General features: G+C 55.7%; 1 protein-coding gene across 2 annotated transcripts; it reads right to left on the bottom strand.

Moving 5' to 3' along the window:
• Positions 1-69: 69 nt before the first annotated feature.
• Positions 70-21,549, bottom strand: PLEKHM1 (pleckstrin homology and RUN domain containing M1). 2 transcript variants are annotated; one of them, XM_066566899.1, is made up of 15 exons: positions 21,504-21,549; positions 20,480-20,733; positions 20,314-20,384; positions 19,663-19,820; positions 16,376-16,457; positions 14,635-14,882; positions 12,668-13,297; positions 11,162-11,486; positions 8,735-8,969; positions 7,433-8,335; positions 5,747-5,892; positions 5,419-5,612; positions 4,924-4,987; positions 4,362-4,519; positions 70-843 (listed from the first exon to the last, which is right to left on the bottom strand). In XM_066566899.1, exons 5-15 carry the CDS (start codon positions 16,415-16,417, stop codon positions 648-650), a joined length of 3,141 nt encoding a protein of 1,046 aa, XP_066422996.1. In that variant the 5' UTR covers positions 16,418-16,457; positions 19,663-19,820; positions 20,314-20,384; positions 20,480-20,733; positions 21,504-21,549; the 3' UTR covers positions 70-647. The 2 variants fall into 2 exon arrangements, with proteins under 2 accessions (XP_066422996.1, XP_066422997.1); XM_066566900.1 differs by lacking the exons at positions 70-843; positions 4,362-4,519; positions 4,924-4,987 and adding an exon at positions 4,994-5,288 and having other exon boundaries at positions 20,314-20,733.
• Positions 21,550-22,273: the final 724 nt, after the last annotated feature.

Raw genomic sequence — 22,273 nt, 5'->3', positions numbered from 1 at the left:
TTCCACAGACACCCTGTCAGGTTCAAACTGTGATGACGTCCCACTGCAGAGAAGCAAACTCAGAAATCGTTTCACTTGTTGTTAAATAGACTTTAATTATCTTTGCGTGGGGAGGGGTTAAAGGAAAATAAAATTTCTCCCGAGGATGAGCAGCAGCAGGCTGGGAGGAGCAGCCCTGCTCTCCCCAGCTCTTCCTGGAGGCCACGGCCCTGGCTGGGCTGTCTGAGCGGGAGATGCTCGGGGCACCCACGGTCCCCCTGGGGCATGCAGGTCCCTAAAGGCACAAGTGTCACTTTGTCCCCTCCCTGCGTGGGTCCACCACCCAGAGCAGCCCAGATGTGCAAAACCCCCATGTAAAAAAATACCGGTTTTCAGTATCCTAAAAAACTAGAGCTTTGATCAATGTCAGTTCTCCACACCCTTGACTGAAATTCTGGGTTGACACCCTGAAGAGCAGCTGGGTTCCACTGGAAGGGGACATTGGCACCAGGAGGGTGGCAGGGAACAGCACCCGGTTAGTCTGAAGGGGGATGGATTCTTCCAGCCCTTCTTTAGCCCTGGGTGGGCAGAAGGTCCCTCCGCAGGGCAGGAGCACCCACCCCACACTGTCCCTGTCCCCAGGGCAGGGCCAGGCGCAGGACGGGCTCTCAGGCAGGGGGGCTCTGCTCTGTCCCTCCCGCCATCCCCGCTCCCAGGGCAGTGTCGAGGTAAGTGCCGGGCTCCAGGCCGGGCTCTGTGCTGGCCTCCAGCTGCCGCTGGTAGCGCTGCCGCCGCTCGCAGCGCGGGCACGCCGGGGCCCGGGCGTGGCAGTCCCGGTGGAAGACGGTTTTGCATTCACTGCACCTGGGAAAAGAAGGAAAAAACGAAACCCACTGTGTTGGGAACGTCAGAACAAAGAGTAAACTTCCCCCACTGAACCAGGGGACACTTCCCTGTCCTGGTGTGTTCTGAGCACTCGCTGAGCAGAGCCCCAGCTGCGGCTCAGGAGGAGCCGCTTGAGTGGAACATCCGCCCCAGCAGCTCCTCTCCATCCCAGCAGCTGCTCCTCCTCCCCAGCAGCTCCCCATCCACCCCAGCAGCCCCTCATCCTCCCCAGCAGCTCCCCATCCTCCCCAGCAGCCCCTCATCCTCCCCAGCAGGCCCTCATCCTCCCCAGCAGCCCCTCATCCTCCCCAGAAGCCCCTCATCCTCCCCAGCAGCTCCCCATCCTCCCCAGCAGCTCCCCATCCACCCCAGCAGCCCCTCATCCTCCCCAGCAGGCCCTCATCCTCCCCAGCAGCTCCCCATCCACCCCAGCAGCTCCTCATCCTCCCCAGCAGCTGCGAGCTGGGCCGGAAGGAGCGTGGTGGGCGCTGCCAATGTGTCAGAGAGACGGGAGTGAGGTTTGAGCTGAGGTTTGTGCCCTGCTCTGAGTGCAGCTCGAGGGTGTGACAACACCCCCTACACAACAAACCCTGTGACACCAAACCCCAGACATCCACCCTTGTTTCACTGATCCCTTGACACCAATCTCGTGACACCAACCCCTGACACAGATCCCTCATCACCAACTCCTGTGACAGCATCGCTGTTGGGGACCCTCTGCTTGCCATGGCTGGGGTGGGAGACCCCGCCCTGACAGCAAGACCTGCATGTGGGGACAGCAGAGCTGCAGGGACAGGACAGGCAGCCAGGAGGGAGCTGCCCTTGAGCAGGTGGCTCCATGGAGGTGTCAGAGCTCCCTGATCTGGCTCAGCAGCAGCAGGAATGTGACACCCTGTGAAGGACCCCAGTTTGGGCAGGGGTTTCACTGCTCATTCACCAGCAGAAACATCCCTGCTATGAGAGCTGAGGTCAATTTTTGGGTTGTGATCTCCAGCTCATCAGCGGCAGTAAAATGTGGCTCAGCCACATGCCAGCGGGGCAGCCAGATTTACCTTCACTGTGCAAATACCTGATGTACAATCCATGTGTGAACAGCATGAAACAAAAGATGCGTGGGACAGAGGCAGAGAAACACCCGGCAGTGCCAGGAAAGGGACCAGAGCATCTCAGCTGGGGCGAAATCCTGCTCTGGAAAGGAGCTGCAAACCCTGAGCAGGAAAAGGCTGGTGCATGGGCAGGCAGGATTTGGGATGGAAAATACCCATTGCCCTGGTGGAACACACTTCCACGTGGCCTCTCTGGATCAGCAGCAGTGGCAGCTGCTCCCCAGGCACTGCGTGATTTGGGAAGCCGCCTTTTACCCAGTGTGGTTCTGAGCTAGAATCGGCATCTCCTGCCTCCAGCTCCCCCCGAGCTGCCGGAGCAGGAGAGGGTCCCTCGCTGGCAGGGTCATTGTTTGAGGCGCTGCAGGCACATCCTGCAGCAGTGCCGGTGTGACCCGGCGGGCCGGGGCGGGCACAGGGGCAGGAAGCCGCGTTCATGTCGGCTGAGCCGCTTTCCTGCTGCACAACCTCCTCCGTCGGGGTGAGAAAGAAAGACGTCAACAAACTTCAGAGCTCGGCTCCACGGGACACGAGACCTCCGGCCGGCCGGCAGCCAGCTCAGCCCTGCATGCCAGCACTTTCCAGAGCCCGGCTGCTCTTTTTCCAGGGAAAATCTGTCCCCTGTGGATGTTGTTGTCCTCGATAATGAGCTCAGTGCTGTCCCTGTGGCGGGGAGGGGAGCGAGCAGTGCTGCTCCTCCTCCACGGAAATACTCGCAGCCCTGAGCACACGGAGCACCCACGGATCCCGGTATCCGTGGTGGTTTCTGCAGGTTCTGGGTGTTGCTGCTCACTTTTAGGGATTGCCAGGCAAAGTGAGACCACGCAGCCCATGAGCCTGTGAAATCTCTCTGCCAGGATTGCGCTCAATGCCAAATAGGCCAAGACAGCACAAGAGGAAATTGGCCTCAAGTTGCCTCAGGGGAGGTTTAGGTTGGATATTATGGAAAATTTCTTCACTGAAATAGTTGTCCAACTCCGGCAGAGGCTGCCCAGGCAAACAGTGGAGTCACTATCCCTGCGGGGATTTCAAAGCCCTGTGGATGTGACACCTGAGGACATGGGTCAGTGGTGACCCTGGCAGTGCTGGGGGAACTGTACTCAATGATCTTACAGAGCTTTTCCAGCCTGAATGATTCCACAATTCTACAGCATAACCATGGAGATGGGGATCTCTCCAGCTACAGTGGAGCAGGCTCCTGGGCTGGAAGGGTTTGACTTTAGCAAACTCTGAGGTTGATGGGGGTAAGAGCTACCCTCTAGCACCATCCCCATCCTGATTCCAACTCCTGTCCAGCTGCTGCACCCTGACCCACAGCTGACCCCTCTGCAGGACAGGTCCCTCTGCCTGTGAGGAATGGGAGCTCTGTGGGCAGGGGAAAACCCCAGTGAGAGCCAGTATCACCCCTCTCCTGCTGGGAACATCCTCAGCCTGTCCCAGCACATCCCACAGTGCTGCTCCCATCCACCTCTGCTCCCAGAGCAGCTGTGGCTGCCCCACCCCTGGAAGGGTCCAAGGCCAGCTTGGACAGGACTTGGAAGGTGTCCCTGCCCATGGCAGGGGGTGGCACTGGATGGGCTTTAAGGTCCCTCCAACCCAAACCATTTTGGCATTCTATGAAATCTGTGTCCACGTGTCCTTCCTTCCTTCCATGGCTGTAGAGGGATGTAGGAGAATCCCACTGCTGCTTCCCCTTCCCTCCTGCAGCCCCTGCAAGGGGTCAGACTGACCCTGAGTGCGAGAGGCAATGGCCAGGTGAGCAAGACGGACATGCAGAACCTTCCTCCTCCTCTTACTCCCTCCAGCCCCTTGGCTGCCCTGGCACCCAGCAAGGCCTTTGCAGGCTGACAGCAAGGTGCTGGTGGCTCTGCCACCTCTCTTGGTGACATCTTGGCTCTGTGAGGACAGTTTGCTCCCACCCCAAACAGCCCAGATTTAGTTTGGAGCACCCTGGAGCTGATGGGTTCCATGAGGACATGGGCATGAAGATGTGGGCATGTGAGGATGAGTCCCATAAGGATGGGGGAACCACAAGGACGCGGGCACCACGAGGACATGGGCACCACGAGGATGTGGCTCTCACAAGAGCGTGGGACATGAAGACAGGGCTCCCATGAGGACATGGGCACTAGGAGGATGTGGCTCCCACAAGAATGTAGGAGATCAAGACAGAGCTTCCATGAGGACATGGGCACCACATGGGAACCACAAGGTTTCAGGCATCACGAGGATGCAGAACCACCTCAGAGCCATTTCCAGTTCCCCCCATGCCTTGCAAGTGGGGTCTGTGACCAGAACTCAGGGGCTGGCTGGGGCTCCTGGCCTGATGCAGGCTGTGTCCCTGGTTGCCCTGGCTGCAGCAGGACGGGCAGGGGTGCTGAGAAGCTCACTCACCTGGTGGTAGTGTCGAACTCGAAGGGGAAGATGATGTCGCTGCTGTTGCAGATCTGGCAGATGAAGCCTCGCTGGGTGCACAGGTCACAGCTGTACACGTGGTGAGATGCAAACTGCAGCAGCGACTGCAGGAAGCTCTCGAAGGCACCCTCAGCGATCTGGAGGACACAGGGGTCAGTGTTTGCTGTGGCACACCCATCCTCTGGGCTCCACCTGAAGGCAGGGATGTCCTCCAAAACAACCCCCAGCCCACAAGCCTGGGGTGCAGTGAGACCCCAGACTGCTGAGAGCAGCACCCACAGCCTGCCAGGATGGGGCTCTTGGCTTGGGGATCACTGAAAACCCAACTGCTGGGAACCTCCTGCTGAAGGAGCAGCATGTGGCATCCCTACAGACACTGGGGTGTTTTCACCGGGAAAACCCCAACAACTGGGCCAGGGGGCTAGGAGCAATCTGGTCTAGTGGGAGGTGGAACTGGATGGCAGGGGTGGGTCTGGGTGGTCTTTAAGGTGCCTTCCAACCCAAACCATTCTGTGATTCTATGACCATACATGGCTCTCACCTGCCTCAGATCAGCCACGCTGTATTTGTGGGGACACTCCAGGAGGTAATGCCTGTGATCAAGCCTGTAAAGAAGCACAGAGAAGAAGGGGGTAGATGGTCTCCACCACACCTCCCAGAGCTTTGGAGCAAGGAGCAACCTGGATGAAGCAGCCTTTTAAAGTGAATCACTGCAGAGCTCATTTTCACATCCCAAATCCCACCACTGGAAATCATGTGAGAGCATTTCAAAGGGGGGGAAAAAAGAAAATAAATATCTCATCTATTCTGCCAGGTGTTTCCTGTCCAGCCAGAAGCTCCTCAGCCAGGAAGGTGTTTCCTGAGTCCCAGCTCATTGTGCTGACCCAGCCAACAGACGGATAACTCCTTAGAGCAGATGACATGGAGGGAAAACCAGCCTGAGCCTTGGCAGCACCACTCCCTGCTCCCATGGTGAGTGAGGAGGGGGACCAGGAGCCCATAGGAGAGAGGAATGCCACCCCAGGAGGGAGCTCACCGCTTGCTGAGCTCCTTCAGGGCGCCGCTGCGGCACATGATGAGATAATCCCCCAGGAGCTTCAGCTGCTCCCGGCTGCGCAGGATCCGCCCCATCCTCTCCACGTGCTCGTAGAGGCTCTCGTTGACCAGCCTCAGGTCGATCAGAGGCTGGTTTCGGATCTGTGTCAGGAACTTCAGGGCCTGCTTGCACACCTGGAGCACAGAGAGAGGGCACAGGTGGACACAGAGCATGGAGCAGCCCCAGAGCTCGGAGGGAGGTTTGGGTTGGGCACTGCCTGTGCACGGAATGCCCAGATGGACCCTCAGGAAGCAGATGCTGGACTCACCCCCCGTTTTGTCAGGTCCCAGTTGTGGATGAGGCGGGAGGGGATGATGCTCTCCTCGTCCCTGTGGCAGCTGTCACAGTAGTAGAGCCCCGAGAAGGCGCAGAGCTTGGGCCTGGCGAAGGAGAAGCCGATCTGGCGGGAGCAGCCTGCGGGAGCAGGGGGTGACAGGGGACTGCTGCCCACAGCCTCTGCCACCACTGCCGGATGGGGAGGAACTTCTGGCAGCGTGGAATTGAGCAATGACGTTTTGGGAAAGGGCAGAGACCAACTAAAGCACCTCTAGGATGTTCAGTGCAAGGCCTCCAGTCCCCTCCTCATGGATTTAAGCCTGTGATGGTTCAACAGTTCCTGCTTCACTTTTTCTCTATAAAAAGGAGGCTGAACTATCTGTGAACCCACTTTTATCCATCAAGTGGTTCAATTGTTTGGGTTTTTTTTTAGGAAAAGTGAAATCTGGCAACATCACAGTGGTTTAGGGAAGAACCTAAATCCCACTTGCTGTCCCATCACCTCCACCAGTAGCCTTTGCACTATTTTGCCTTCACTCAGCCTTTTTCTTTTCTGCTGATGTCACAAGGTACCAAAACCTCATCTGCAAGGGATGAGATCAGGATGGATTAACCCAAAAAAACCTTTACTATAGCAGTGTGGAACCCATCTTGGCTTCCCTACCCTCATCCATTGCACTCTGGAATAGCTGGAGCTCATCCCCCCAAAATATTCATGGAGATCACGTGTTGTTTTCTGAATTAATAAGAAAAAACAGCCTTATTGCTGATTACTCTGAGATGGAAGGAAACACATCAGGTGTCAGGCTGGGAGGGGGGGTGAAACCAGGGCAGGCAGATCCCTAAAGAAAACCTACACAGAAAAACTGGGAATTTGTCTTTTTGGCTTGTGGCTTCCAGCTGTGGGGAGGTGGAAGATGAAGGACAGAGCTTGGAAGGGAAGGCAGAGACCAAATCGACCAGAAAAAAAATTATATTAAAAAAGGAGACAGATTAAAAGAAAAATCCCAACCTGCTGGAGGATACAAGAAATATAATTGAAGCAGGAGAGAAATCTGAAATTTAATTAACTTAGCAAGGTAAAGAGCAAATTACAGCTCCTGTGGAGGTCAGTAAAGGTGCCACCAGAATCTCCCTGTGTGCTGAGAGGCGTCAGGGGAAAGGTAAATGATTGTTTTGCAAAATCAGCCCGTCACACCCATGGCAATCCCCGCTCCCGTGCTGCCTTACTGGAAAAACTGCTCCAGATTGTGCTTTCCCCACAGGCTGGGGCCTCAAAATGCCCAGGAAGAGAGTCCTGAGCTTCCTGATCTACCTAAGGTTGCTTCAACCCCAGTTTCCCACTGTCTGTGCCAAAAGCATCTTAAATGGCAGCCCAGTAACATCCCAGATGGACTGGGCTGGGGTGGGATGGGGGTTCACCGGGGGGGGGCTCACCCTGTGCCCACAGGACACCAAAGGTGCCCCTGCCTGGGACATGAAGCCCCACCAAGGAAATCTTGTGCTTCTGGGATTCCTGGGAAAACAGAGAAGCTGCAGCTGCCCCGTCCATGGGGTGCTCCAAGCTTGGACAGAGCTTGGAGCACCCTGTGATAGTGGAAGGTCCCTGTCCATGGCAGGGGGTGGGACTGGGGGGGCTTTAGGGTCCTTCCAACCCAAACCATTCCATGGTTTGTACCTGCACAGATGAAGCTCTGCGCATCCAGGCCCTTCTCCATGGGGATGGCCACCAGGTATTGCAGCAAGAAGCCATTTTCCTTCACAATGTTCTTCAGGACCACCTGGGAGTGCCCATCCAAGCTGCCCCCTAGGGTGAGTGCCTCCTCAGCACCCTCCAGGTAGGACATGAGCACCTCTCGGACCAGCTCCCGCCACGAGGCCGCCTCCTCCGTGCTCTCAGCCTGCAGCTTCAGCACAGCCTTGGAGGTGATCACCTTGAAGAAGGAGGGTCCCCCCAGGCTGGTGTCTGGAAGGATGTCCTGGATGGTCTCTATGCCATAACTGTTGCTTAAAATTTTGTCATTGTTTCTGATTTTAAAGCACTTCAGAGTTTCTAGAGACAGGGAAAAAATAAACGGGACCCAGGTTTTGTCCACGTCCATGTACAGAACAGCCTCTTTGATGGCATCCAGCTCTGCTTCTGGAGCTGCACTCCAGTCCAAGCTGTTCCCAGGCACATCACTGTGATGAAGAGCACTGGAATCGCCCTGGACGGGCTGGGCTTCGCCTCCATCCTCGGAACACTCCAGAGTCTCCCAGTCCTCCTCCTCCAGCTGCGGCCGGCACTTGCGCAGCGCCTCGCGGATCCTGTCCAGCCAGTCCTCGGCCTCGTCCTGGGAAGGGGCTCTGAGGAAGAGCTTTTTGCCCAGGAACACCAGCTCAAAACGGCCGTCCTGGCTCAGTGCCAGGGACTCACAGCGCAGCAGGGAGAAGGTCTCCACGCAGATCCTCTCCTCATGGTCCAGGAAGAGCCGCAGCTCCAGCGGGGACAGCTCGCAGGAAAACTCCTTCCAAATGCCCATGGCTCCGCGCCGCTCCAGGCTGCCCAGCTTCAGCAGCCCGCGGAAAGGGTTGGAAAGACCTGGGGCAAGAGAGGGCTCAGTTTGAATGAGAGAGGGGAAGCTAGTGGGGAGAGGAAAGCCAAGAGGGGCTCAAAGCAAGCACCCAGAGGCGTGGCAGGGGTGAGAGCCAGCGCTGGTACATGGTGGGCTGGGGCAGGAGCTGACGGGACCTTGGTGTCCACCTGCATTTGGGTTTTGAGGCCAGCAACAAGTGAGATAAAGGACAAGTGTCCCACAGGATGGACAGACTTTCTCCCATCCATCAGAGCTTCCCTGGGCTCAGTAATGGCTTGGGAAGCTGCTCCACTGCCTCCTGTAGCTCCCAGTGCTGCCATCAGCTCCCACCAGCCAACGGCTCTCCCCAGCCAGCCCATCCCCACCTGGAGCAGCCCCCGAGGGCAGCAGGAGGTGGCACGTACCCATCTGCCTGCGGTGCACCACGCTGAAGCCCTTCTGCTCCCGCTCTGGGGACATTTTGGGCTTCCCAGTGTCCGAGGATGGCAGTGAGAGCCTCTCCAAGTCCAGAGCACTGATGAGGCCTGGGGCTGGCCCCTCGCTGTCCCCCTCTGGCCCAAAGCCATTGGTGTCAGCCGTGCTCCTGCTGCTCTCTCCCGGGGGAGGTCTGTAGAAATCATCTTCTGAGATCCAGCTCTTCTGTTAAAAATGGAAATATTATGAATTATTAAGCTCATCCAATACCCTGTGCCCCTCAAACACACACATCCACAGCAACCCCTCCTCAGGGGCTGCTCCTGCACAGCCCAAATCCCAGGCACTGATGTGTGGATTTAATAGAAGGTGTCCCTGCTCACGGCAGGAGGTTGGGAATGAGATGAGTTTTAAGGTCCCTTCCTCCTCAAACCATTCCATGACTGTCTGATTTTCTGCTAGACATTCCCAGGTGGACGGCTCCCCTGCTCCCTCCAGTCAGAGAGTGATCCATGGAACTGTGTCAACAACTGGAAAATACTGAGACTGTATTCTGGTGGGATAATGAAGTCCAAAATTAATCAGTTCTCTCTCCCTAAAATCACTGTGGAAGGAGAGCACATTCTCTGCAGTGACCACAGGTCCGTAGGGTTTTACTGATGGGGGTGAAATTCCAGCCCTGCCATGGAAGGGCATGAGCTGGAGCAGCAGCACCAGGAAGAACAGAGATGGGGAGAGGCACAGAGATGTCCAGGGGGAAACAGAGACCTATTGCTCACAAGAGGATGCTACAGGGGCCTGAGCTGTGCAGGGGAAAAACAAGGCAGGGAAAGCAGAAGAAGCCTCTGTCTGCATGTGCCAGGAGAGGATGAGATCCATGAGCTGAAAAAAATGTGGCTGTAGCTTCTCCAGGAGCTTTTCTGGCTACAAGAATCCCAGAATCATTAAGAGAGAAAAGCCCTTTGAGTCCCACCTATGCCCAATGACCACCAGACCAGGGCACTGGGTGCCATGTCCAGGCATTCCTTGGACACCTCTAGGGATGGGGACTCCACCACTTCCCTGGGCAGCCCCTTCCAATGCCTGACCACCCTTTCAGTGAAGAAATTCCTCCTGAAAGGAGCAAGACTCTGGGACAAGGTCCCTGAGCAAACACCAGGAGGAAAAAACAATCCAGCTCAGTGCCTTGGCACAAGGGAGCAGCATTCCTAGACCCTTCCTGGGCTGCATCCCAACAGGAATGTCCTTTCAACTCCCCTCTGCAGCCTCCCAAGAGCCTTTTATTTTGAATAACAACCGAAGTGACAGCAGAAGAGCTGTCACCACCCTTTGGGGAGGATCACGGGTGGCAGCTCCTGGATTACTCCTGGGGCAGGAATGGAGGTTGCTCCATGAGTCATGGAGAGCAGGGGGAATTTCCTGTTGACACAGTATGTTATACATAGATTAGGTTAAACTGGCTCTGGGCCACGAGGAAGCAGCGGAAACGGGATAAGCGGGAGGGAACCGAGAAGAGCAGAGAGCAAAAGGAGAAATGGTCTGGGGGGTGTGAGGTACATCCTACCCTCAGCAGCATGGAAAGGATGGGAACCAGCATGGAAACAATGGGAACCAGGACGGAACAGTCAGTAAGGAATTAGGACAGGGCTGTTCAAAGGGTTTCCTACAAGCAGAGGCCAGTGGATGTAGATCAGCTCCCGGTGGCAGCAGGGGAAATCCGCCGCTGCTCAAGACCAACACCCGGGAATGCCATCCCACTCTGGGAACAGATGTGCTGCAGCAGGATTTTCCCACTGGGAAACCAGTTTATTTCCTGTCCAGTCAACCCTCTTCCCTCCGCTTACGTGGCCCAGAAATGAAGAAAAGTCCCCATGAGAACCTCGACTCTGGGGCTGTTTTATCACTTGCACACAGCCCACAGCCAGATTTGTGCAAGTGCTCACCCCTCTCCAGATATCCCTAGCAAAACCAAAACTTCCTGCAGCAGCTGCTCCTGGAGAGGGATGACTGACAGGCCAGGCAGGGCTTCAAAAGCTTTGGTGCCTCTTTCATTAGGGAACACAGACTTTGATCCAGTTTCTCCTGAGGCAGCTGCATGGCCACAGCTCCACGGGGTGGGAATCATCACTGATAACCAAGTGGGAGCAGCATGGAAGATAGGAGTTTGGAGAAATCTATCCATGGAAGTGTCCAAGGCCAGGTTGGATGGGGCTTGGAGCAACCTGGTCTAGCAGAAGGTGTTCCTGTCCATGGCAGGGGGTGAAACTGATGAGCTTTAAGTCCTTTCCAACCCAAACCATTTTGGGATTCCCTGATCCTAGAAAAGCAGTGCCTATTGGAGCTGTACCCAGTTTTTTTCCCTTTACCACAGGATACAAACCCAAGGAGATGGGAAGGGAGGGAGCTGTAGCACATACCGGACACCCTGGCAGGGGAGAGAGCAGCTGCTGGGCCGTGGGGCTGCGCACAGCCTGGCTCCCCTCGCTGCCGCTGCTGTTGGCTCTGCCCAGACCCTCCCGGGGGGCTGGAGCTGCGGAGGTGCTGCTGCCATCTCTGTCCCCGTGCCTGGGGGCTGCTGTCCCAGCAGAGATGTCCCTGCTGGGGGGAGGCTCCTGCTGTGCTCTGTTGGGCGGTGCTGGGGGGCCTGGGGGTGGCTGGGGGGAGCAGCCCAGCACGCTGGGGAGCAGCCGTCCCTCCGGGGCGTCGGGGCTGGGCCTGGCCTTGCTGAACTCGGACAGCACCCTTGAAATGGAAAAGTGATCGGTTTGAAGGCAGCCCAATAACAAAACCTATAAGCCCCCGGACCATTATTGCAAGTTGTAACCATGTAAAAAGGGTTCAGTGTCACTGCTGGCCTCTGTGGGATGGCAGCACAGTGTGGCTGGAGAATCCCAGTGATGACAACAGAAAAATGTGAGATTTGTGCCCCACAGAGCAGTGCCAGCCCCATGGCATGGAGCAGGACTCTGCCTGTGAAGGGAGCACTTCCCAATTACATCCATGAATGGGGTTAAATTTGGTGAATGGAGGGACAGCACTGGGTGCTCCCCACAGCCCCAGCCCCATGTATAGCTCCTGGACACAAATCCAGCCTTGGATCATATGCCAAATTCCAACTGTTTTCATTAATGAGCAATTAACAGTGGAGCCTGGCCAGAGGATTGGCTGTTCCCGTGGTCCCACTCTGCTGCCAGCCCCAGAATTAAACCAGCCCAAGATTAAAACTCAAAGGAGCATCTCCATCACAAGTTTAATCCAATCAAGGCAGGCTCTTCCAGGATCATTGGAAGATGCAAAATCCTGGAAGTAGGGAATGATGCTGTTATAGGTGGAGAAGCAGAGTCTGCAGCTCCAACTCTTCCTGAAGACTGGGAAGAGGCATCACCCCAAGGCTCGGCTCCCTCAGAGTCACACTCTAAAGGTGACAGGCAAAATATTTACAGATTACTCAGAGCTTATATAACCCTGGAAATCTTTGTTCTGGATGCTTGGCAGGGATAAATCACAAGGATGACAAACCAACAACCTCCCTCTCTGAATGATTTGCTGAAGCTGCAAATTACAACCCTTCCCTGTGACCAAACTCATTTCTTTCCCCCTGTGGAAAGCCCTGGAGCATCCCCCAGCGTACTCCAGGAAGATGTGACATTCCTGAAACCAGGGAGCAGCATTTTTCTGGCGTTTCTGCCCTCGTAAAGAGGACACACACACTTCAGTGGCTATGAGTTCATCTGCACTGGCAGCACTGTCTCAACAAGCCGTGCCGAGCAGTTCGTGCAAAGAACAAAAGCTCCTTCCAGAAGGGAAAAAGAGCTTGTTAAAGACAAACAGGGAGAAAGGCTTCCTGCCTAGAGAGAGAAAATAACATGAGCCCAGAGAGGGTCAAAAACCCCTTTGGAGAGGAGATGTGGGGAGAGACTCACTCCTGCAGGGACCTGTCCAGGTCCTCGGCGGTGGCTGTGCCCAGGTCGGAGTCGCAGGACAGCGGCTCCTCGGCGCGCTCGGGGCTGCGGGCGCACGGCGCCGGGGGGAGGCTGTCGGAGCCCAGGCTGGACGAGAGCTGCGATGAGCTCGTGGTGTTCAGGCTCAGCGAGGACGATGTGAGCTTGATCTTGCTGCTGGCTTTGCTGATGGGCAGGACAGGGGCTTGGATCTCAATCTCATCCGACCCTGAGGACTGGGAGATGGAGCCCAGTGATGCCTTCCTGCGGGGTTCAGAGGATGTGAGGGGCTCCAGCAGCTCGGACACGGGACACAGACCCGACAGGGACAGCGGGGTGATGGTCCACTCGTTCAGAACTGCTGACTTGTAGGAGAGCTCGAAGGTTAAGGAGGATAAACCCTGCAAGTAGCAGAGGAGAAACTCGCACTCCTCAGCATCCAGGAGCAAGGCTGGGGCCTGGTAGTACTCGTGCAGGCGGGCCCGGTCCCGCAGCAGCAGCTTCAGGTAACACTCCATGAGGCCATCATTCAGTGCCAGCCGCAGCCAGGCCCGGCAGCGCCCCACGTCCGTGTTGATAAACATCAGCTGCTCCAGCTCCGAGACAATATTCCTGGGAAAAAAGGAAAAAGAACAAAACAGGAGTGAGTGGCTCTGTTTTGGTCCACTGTGGGGTGCAGGAGGGCCAGAGCCTTCATCAGACACTGTCCAACCTGCTCTGCTACAGGGAGTTCAGGAGCTGGGATAAAACAAGCTGTGGAAAATCTCTCTCCTTCATGGAAAGTGTGGTTTTCCATGGAGGGAGATGGCTCCTGAATGGCCCAAACTAAATATGCTGGTAAGGACCCCAGGCAGCCCTGCAGCGCCTCTGGCTGACCATTCACTCTGACTGGAGGCATCTCCCACCCATTGCTTGCACTAAATGATGCAGAGAATTCCTGCTGTCCTTGTCTATTTGTGGGGTTTGTGCTGGCTAGATCCTCCTTGGTGACAACCATGTGTCTAAATTCTCACTTCAAATTTGAAAGCAGTCAAAACACAGTGAAAAGTACTGTGGCAGCCCCAAAAAACCAACGTGGCTGGGGTTGAGCTCAAGTAATCCCAAAATCCTGAATTCAGCTGCTCTTCCCTAAAATTCAACAGTGACACCATGCTCCCTGATCCTCCCTGCTCCCAGCTCACTCACACACCTCAAAAACCAGAGCAAAGGTTTTGTAAGACTTCTTTCCTAATCTGTCTCTCAAGACAGAAGAAAAAAACCTTCAAAGGGCACAAAAATATCCCCCCTAGCATGTGAAAGAGTTATTTTCATCCACTCTTTCATAATTCAGGAGTTGGTGATGGAATGGATGAGGCTTTCAGAACAATTTGTGTGTGGGCTGTTATTTACTGTGTGTGAACTTGACTTAGGGAGTGCCTAGAAAAACCCAGTAAACAGTGATCACTCAGGAGAGACCTCCTTAAAGACTGGCTGGGACATGAGGAAACGGGGCCAACCAGTCCCAGCAGATCCAGGCCAGGAGAGAGCCCAGATCTGTGTGTTGTGCATGAGCAGCCACTGCTGGAGACCACTGTGGCCACTGGGGCTCCACTGGGCCCAGAAATCCAGCCTGGCACCCAGGAATAAATAAGAAAGGGATGTGCCTTCAGTTTCAATTCTCAAGTTTTTGGGGACATCAGCTCACCCCCAGCACACACTGAGCAGGGATGTTGGGGCTGAGCCCCTCTTGGCACTGCAGGGGCTTCACTGCTACTTCCATCTCCCAGGGTCCTGGGCAGGGACCCCAAAGCCCTGTGAGAGCATGTTTCCCTGCAGCTGAGGGGACTGAGCACACAGATGGGGAGAGACATGTTCATAGAGCCATCCTCCTCCTTCCCTGAATCTGACAGCACCAAAAGAAGGGATAAACCTGAGCCCGTGAATCCCTGCCAGCAGCAAGAGCTGCTCACCGATGTGTGATGCTCTTCAGCAGGCCCCAAAAGACTGGCTGGGGAAGGGGGCCTCGACCTCCTGATTTCTTCCCTTTCCCCCCACTCTCTGCCTTGATGTGCTTTGCCTTCAGGCCGTGCACAAACACAGCTTCCAGGGCACTGCAGAGCGTGTTGGCGTTGCCGTCATCGCTGGTGACCACGGCGTCCGAGCTGACGTACTGCTTCTGCAGAGCCTTGATGGCATTCACCAGCTGCTTCTTGATCAACTGCAAGACAGGAGGTGTGGGTTTGGATTATAAAAGTGAAAATATTAGGAAGGATTTAATGTATAAGAGCTCAAAAAACAGTAAGGCTTATCCACAGTGAAGCACCACACGACTCCTGCCTTGTCCTCACTCTTTGGAGCGGCTGAACCGGTCCAGCTGGGGACTCACACTCCTGTCATCTGGCTTATTTTGTTATAAAAATAATAATTTATGCAATTTTAGCTGGTGTTTCAGAACTGGCGCTGCTTTTAGAGTGTGTGGTGCTTTGTCTGCAGACAGGAACTGGATTAAGGGGATGGGGAAGAAGGAATTGGTTCTTTCCAGGCACTCTCTTGGGGGAAACACGAGGATTAAGTGTGGGTGAGAAAGGAGAAACTCAGAGGAGGGAATGGATCCCCTGAGCTCGTGCAGGTCAGCCCAAGCAGCATGTGACATGTGACACAGGGCTGCCAGCAGAAATCAAAGCCATCGACCTCACTGGCTGTGCTGGCTAAACACTCAGGGGACGGGCCCCAAAACATCAGGGCTTGGAAGGACATCGGGGTTCAGCTGCTGTCCTCAGAGAGACTCAGTGGGTTCAGGGATGTGGGCATTTTGCCTTCCAGCAGCTTTACTTCCTCTTTCACCAGTCAAAAGCAGCCAGTTTGGTGAATTTAGCAATTTCACGCCAGTGGAAAAGATTTTTCCTAAAGCAACTGAGCCTGGATATGTCAACCAATCGTTATTTTACCTTTATTTTAAATCAAGGTTGTGTTTCCCAGCAGGCACTTGGAAAACACCACAAATTCCTCCTCAAATTCCAACCAAACAATCTATGTTTCAGCACCACACAGCATTCCCAGAAAATGCTGAATGTTCCCTGAGCAGGGCTCTGCACATTTTAACTCCAGCCTGGGTTGGCTTGCACAAACCCATATTAAATTTCCAGCCTGGGATATTTTTTTCAGCATCTAAATAAGATTCCCAGCAGGTGTAGCTCAAGGACAACAGCCAGGGGAGTGTGTCCCTTATTTGGGGTGCTGTTTTCTAGCTTTTTCAGCTGCCCCCCAGGTCTGTTGCTCCATGGAAGGATCACTGAGGGCTGAGAAGAATAAAGAGTGCAGATGATTTTATCAGTCATGCATGGATTCATCCATGGGAGGAATAAAACACTTGGGTTTAACTGTTGATGTTGGATTTTGCTTGTTGAATGTGTTTAGACTCCCAAAGTTGGGTGAAGAGACTCCAAACTGGGGGGGACAATGCTTCTTCATCCAGGTACCAGAGCTGAGCACCTTCCCTGCCCCACATGAGGTCTTACAAAGGCCAAGGTGTGATTTAAGCCCTTATTTCCTTTAATCCCCCAACCCAGACAAACCATCAAGGATCCCTTTCCAATCCCACTATAAACCATCCTAATCCCAGCTGGCAGCACCTACAAATCCTGCCTGTTCCTAGCAGTGCCTGGAGCTGCACTGGGAGCTGTCTGGGGAGCACTGAGGGCTCTGGCTCACCTGGATGGCTTCCTTGGGGTCCTCGGAGTGGCTGGAATGCATCTCTGCTGCTGCTGCTCCCCACGCTGCCTTCACATGTCACCTGTGGGACAAGGAGGGCATGGCTGAGCACCCAGGGGTTCCACCCCACTCACCTGCCAGGGCAAGGGCTCCTGGTGCTACCCACAAGGGATGGATCCTGCCCTGAGGCATTCTGCAGGTGCTCATGGCCAGGACACTGTGGGATCTGAGCTGGGAGTGACTGACATGGAAAGTTACTGTGATTCCAGGGACAATGCCTGGGGACACTTCCCAGGGACCAGGAGAGTTTCGGGCAAAACAGAGCATGGCCAGGAGACCAGGAGGGAGGAATGAACCCCAGTGAGGGCCTCAGGCAGCCCCCAGGCAGGCCTGGCCAGCAGTGCCACAGGCACACCAGGGACTGTTCCCCTTGTCCCTGTGTCCCCTGGAATGCCTAAGCCTGGAAAAGGCACCCAAAATCCAAGTGGGAGTGGCATTAGGTGGCCTGGACAAGGGGTGTCATCCCCCAGCAGAGCCTGGGGAGAGGTGACAGCAGTTCAGCTCTCTGTCACATGCCAGAGGAGTGATACTGCTCCAGCTGGGACAGACCCTATCAGCACAGAGCTGTCTGGGGAGATGGGAAAGAATCATGGAACGCCAGGATGGTTTGGTTGGGAAGAGACCTTAAAGACCACCCAGTTTCACCCCTGCCATGGGCAGGGACACATTCCACTATCCCAAGTTGCCCCAAGCACCATCCAACCTGGCCTTGGACACTCCCAGGGATACAGGGGCAGCCACAGCTGCTCTGGGCATCCTGTGACAGGGCCTCTCCATCCTCACAGGAAGAATTTCTTGCCAATATCCAGTCTGAATCTCCATTCCTAGTTTAAACCCATTCTTCCATGTCCTGTCACTGTCTGCCCATGTAAAGTCCATCTCCACATTTTTTAAAAGCCCCTCTAAGTACTGGAAGGCTTCAGGTTCTCCATGAGGCAGATGAACCTCAGCATCTCCCCATGCTGGGGGGTGCCAGGGCTGCTCTGCTGCTTTGGTGGGAGACAGAGAAAAAGCCAGTGTCCTCCTGATACGGAAAGCCCTGCAAAGACCTGAACAGTCTAGGCAGCCTGGCCAGGTCAGCTGCCACTGCAGGGACAAGAAGGGACCTTTGACTTCTGACTCTTGGCTTCCTGCCCTGCTCCTCCTTCAGGGCTGTCTGTGAAACCCAGCTGTGCCTGGAGCCTCTGAGCAGAACATATGGTGTTCAGAAGGATACCCATGGCACAGCTGGATCCCTCTGCAAACACAGCTGGATCCCTCACCAGACACAGCTGGATCCCTCTGCCCACACAGCTGGATCCCTCTCCAGGCACAGCAGGGCCTGGCATGAAGAGGGGTCTGAGGGCTGCTCCAACCCCTGTGACTGCTCACAGCTTCCTAAGGATATGAGAGGCTGGAGAAGGAATTTATTTATAGAATCCCAGAGTGGTTTGGGCTGGAAGGGACCTTAAGGACCAGCAAGTGCCACCCCCTGCCATGGCAGGGACACCTTCCACTATCCCAGGCTGCTCCAAGCCCCATCCAGCCTGGCTCTGGACACTTCCAGGGATCCAGAGGCAGCCTCAGCTTCCCTGTGCCAGGGCCTCACCATCCTCACAGGGAAGAATTTCTTCCTGATATCGCATCTAATCCTCTCCTCTGTCAGTGTGAAACCCTTCCCCTTGTCCTATCAAACTATTCCCTTAAGCTGGAATCACTTGCCATCCAAATGGAGAAGGAGAGCCCAGCTGTTGGCCACAGGGCTGGATCTGCCTCTGGCAGACAACAGGCTTGCAATGGCATTGATGTGTCAGATTTTATTTCCAAACCAACACAAAATCCCCAGAGCTTTTTTTGAGCAGAGCTGACAGCATCAACCTGCCCCTCTCCTGCCAGGCCTGGGCAGAACCATGGTTTGCTGAGCAGCTCCTCCATGGCCACAGCCAGTCCTGAAGGCAGCACTGTCCAAATCAGGAGCAGTTTAAACCCAGAGTGGCCCAAATCTGCAGTGGCCCGAACCCAGAGTAGCTCAAGTCTGGAGCAGCCCAAATCCAGACATCCCAGACCTGGAACATCCCAGACTCAGAGCATTCCATGCAGGTACCACAGCAGCTGGCCCTGCTGAGAGCAGTAGGACAAGAACTCCTTGGGGCCAAACCCAGGACAGATCCTCAATGTTTCCAGGGTTCACAGATGATTTCAGAGAAAATGAAACTGTTTTTACTGTGGCTTGTCATAAGATTTCCTCTCCTTGTGTTGCAACACAGAAATGGGGGAGCACAGTAAAGTTAACCACTGGCTCAGGGGCTGCTGGGGGGTTGGGGAACTGAGGGGCTCCAAGGACTGCAGGGAGCCACCCCCATCTCTGCCTCTCACCTGGGAGGCTCCAGCTCCTCAGGGCTGGGCAGCCTCTGCCCCTTTCCCCACCACCTCCTGCTAAACCCTGAGGACAAGAGGCACATCTGCCCCTGGAGAGAAATGAAGGTGGGAGAATTTAAGGTGAGAGGAGACCCAGGTGTGGGAGAAGACTCAATGGTGAGAGACTTGAGGGAGATCTGAGGGTGAGACCTGAGGGTGGGAGACTCGAGGAGGGGCACAGGGTGGCACTTCTCATGCCCAGGGAGGCAGCACAGGTGTTCCAGCCAGGACCACCCTGGAGTCCTGAGCTGGTCACAGGGAAAAGGGTGACAGCAGAGGGTTTTCAAAGACTTCATCTAAGTTTTACAAAGTGAGAATTCTTCCCCCAAAACACTCTCCTTTGCCAGCATCACTTCTCCAGAAGGAGACGAGAGCCTGCAGGAGGAGAGAGCTGAGGAGGACAACCCACCACCTTCACCACGGGACTTTTCCACTCCCACACCGACCAGTCCAACCAGTTTATTCCAGCACCACGAATCCACATGGCACCACTTCTGTGGGACAGAATTTTCCTGAATAACGAGCGCAAGGAAGCAGCTTTGAGGAGGATTTCACCAAATAAAATCTTAGGTGAAACACAGAGAAATTGGAACAGGGCACTGGGTCTAGAAAGACCTAGAGGGCTCTGGAGCACTTCCAGGCAGATTCTGGAAAGCCACGGCTGCTCCTTGTGATCTTGGGAGATAAGAGATGGGATGGATGTGCAAAGACAGAGACAAGCACAGCTATAGCAGAGAAAACCCACCAGGTTTCCCAGCAGTCACCACCCTGGGTGAAGCGGGGAAAGGCAAAGAGGTGAGGAACAACCCCAGGCACGGAGCCTGACCTACCCAGGAGAAGAGTCACGGTGCAAGGGCAGAGCTGCTGATTTCCCAAACTGCTGCAAACCAGCCAGATTCTTTGGGAACACCTGGAATCAAGGTTCATACCAGCAGAGCAGGGCCTCTGTCCCAGAGCTTGGCTCCTCCGTCTCCCAAGAAGCGACGCTCTGTGAGTTATAAATAAACAGCAGGTCACTGCCTGTGCTCTGGGATGGAAAACAACAGCCCACGACGGCAGCGTGAGGGTGACTCAAGGCCTGGACACAGAGCCAGTCATTTTCCAAGCACGAGTGCTGTGCCAGTCACCCTCTGCCCTGGGGACATGGGGGCTCTGATGCCACAGTGGGTCCAAGGGCTTCTGTGGGGACAGCCCTCTCCTCTGACACAGCTCCTGCTGGGCCCAGAAGAAAGCCCAGAAGCAGGAAAGCCAGTGGCATGGCATGGGGATTGGCTAGTTGGAGGACAAAACCCCTGGGAACAGCTTGGCAAGGGCTAGGACAGGACAGAGCCCCAGCAGGACCCTCAGGGTCCAACTTTGGCTCCTTCCCTGTGCCCAGCCTGATGTAGCAGTGCTGTGGTTCCCACAGCAGGAATATAGGCATGGAGTGAGGAACAGGACCACCACACCACCCTCGTCCCTATTTGTCACAGCTGACAAACCTGGTGGTGGCTGGAGAAGTGTCACCTCCGATGCACCCGTCCAGCTTCTGCCCTGCAGGGCCCAGGAGCAGCTGGAGGAGGAAGAGCAGCCACTGAGCTCCCAGGCTGGGTGGTGACACTGTGCTTCCCAAACACTCCAAACTGGGAATTTCCTTCAGCCTAATACCTTCTCCTGCACCAGGCTACAATTTGCTGGAGCTGCAGGGAGAGCTGGGGCTGGTTTTCCACAGCACTGGAGCCACAATGCACAGGCCAAGCAGGTTGTGAAAGCCTCAGCGTGTTGAGGCAAGATGTTCCCAGGTTTCTATTCCCAGTTTTTGTGTTGCTTTGGATTGCCAGCACTGGAGTTTCCCCGTGGATGTTCCTGGTGCCATCCGGCTGGGTGGGTGGCTCGCATTCCTCGGCAGGGGACGGCAGTCACTGCAAGGAAGGAAGTGAGGAAGGGGCTTTTTAATCTCTGTGTTATACACAAGAATTACCCAGACCCTGTTTGCAACTGCTCATTTGATGTGAGAAAATGCGACTTATTGAGAATGTAACACCTGATAAATCAGGGAAAGCTGTAAGGATCCCACAGGTGCTGAGATCTCTGGCTGGTGGGGGGAACAGGCTGAGAGATCTGGGGTGTCAGCACTCCTCGGGGTGAAGTGAGGACCAGACACCAACCCTCAGTGGGGCCCCTTGGAAAGGCACATCTGACCCGCTGTGCCCCCATGGGGGACACAGAGAGGAGGAATGAGAGGCCGAGGCTGCTGGCTGGGCAGCGCAGCCCAGGCGTGCGGGGCCTGCCACGGGCGGGCCGGGGGCTGCGAGGGGGGCTGGGGAGGGATCGGGGCCTGACCAGGCATGGGGAGCTGGGGGAGCAGCGCTCGCCTGCAGCCCTGCACCCCCTGCCAGACCCCGATCACCGCGGGGTCAGATCACCGCGGCTGATCCCCCAGCGCCCCGCACCCCTCCATAGACCCTGTCACTCTGCACCCCCAGCGCCCCGCACCTCACGGCCCTCACCCCGCACACCCCTTGGCAGCCCCGCTGGCAGGGCCCTCATCCTGCACAGCCCTGGCAGCCCCGCACCTCACGGCCCTCATCCCGCACACCCCTGGCAGCCCCGCAGCGCACGGGCCGCGCTCACGCCGCACCTCCGGTCAGGCCCCACCGCCCCGGTAGCCCCGGCCCCCCCCGCAGCTCACCGGCTCCGCGGCTCCGGCCGGGAAACCCGGAAGTGCCGGGAGCGCGCACACTCCGCCCATCGTGACGTCATCGCGCGGAGGGGCGGGATCTATAGCGCCAGGCCCCGCCCCGCGGGCACCGTGCGGGGCAGCGCGCGGAAAGCCGGACACGGCTGGACGCATGGACACAGCTGGACACACAGCTGGACACACAGCTGGACACACACGTGGACACAGCGAGACACACATGGACAGACATTTGGACACACCTGGACCCTGTCACTTGTGCAGGGTGCCCCTATGATATCATGGCCCTGGGAAGGCTGTGGCTCCAGAGGCTGAGCTGCGGTGACTGCCTGGGACACCTGGGGCTTCCTGGATTCCCCCTGTCCCAGTCCCCAGGGGACTTTTGGGGTGTCCTAAGCATGGCAGCCACCAGCAGCATCCTCCTCTGGAGAGGGTGGTCATGGAGTCAGCAGCCCAGATCTTGGGGTGCTGGATGCAGAGCAGGGCCCAGGCAGGAGCATCTTGTCTCTGGGTAACAGCATTTCCTTAGGCTTCTTCCGTCTGGAATGACAACAAGGAAACAAAATCTGAGGAAATAATGGCAAGGAAATAACTGTGAAGGAAATTCAAGAAAATAGTCAAGGAAGCAGTAGTAAGGAAAAAGCCAAGAATATTACCTCCAAGGAAGTGTTATCCAAGGAAATAAGGGCAAGTAAATGACAAGGAAACAACAGCTAAAGAACTGGGGTCCAAGGAAGTGTCCTGGCATATAGCCACCAAAGCAG

Source organism: Molothrus aeneus, chromosome 28 (genome assembly GCF_037042795.1).
Source record: "Molothrus aeneus isolate 106 chromosome 28, BPBGC_Maene_1.0, whole genome shotgun sequence".
NCBI classification, from domain to species: domain Eukaryota; kingdom Metazoa; phylum Chordata; class Aves; order Passeriformes; family Icteridae; genus Molothrus; species Molothrus aeneus.
Note: the sequence above shows the minus strand (reverse complement) of the source record. Positions and strands in the feature narration are given on the sequence as shown.

Excerpts from the sequence above, each read along its gene's own strand:
- PLEKHM1 (XM_066566899.1), bottom strand. The coding sequence starts at position 16,417 with ATGCATTCCAGCCACTCCGAGGACCCCAAGGAAGCCATCCAG. Across the intron at positions 13,298-14,634 it reads CTGAAGAGCATCACACATCG|GAATATTGTCTCGGAGCTGG; the intron begins GTGAGCAGCTCT and ends CTTTTTTCCCAG. Across the intron at positions 5,893-7,432 it reads GCAGAGCTTCATCTGTGCAG|GCTGCTCCCGCCAGATCGGC; the intron begins GTACAAACCATG and ends CTGCTCCCGCAG.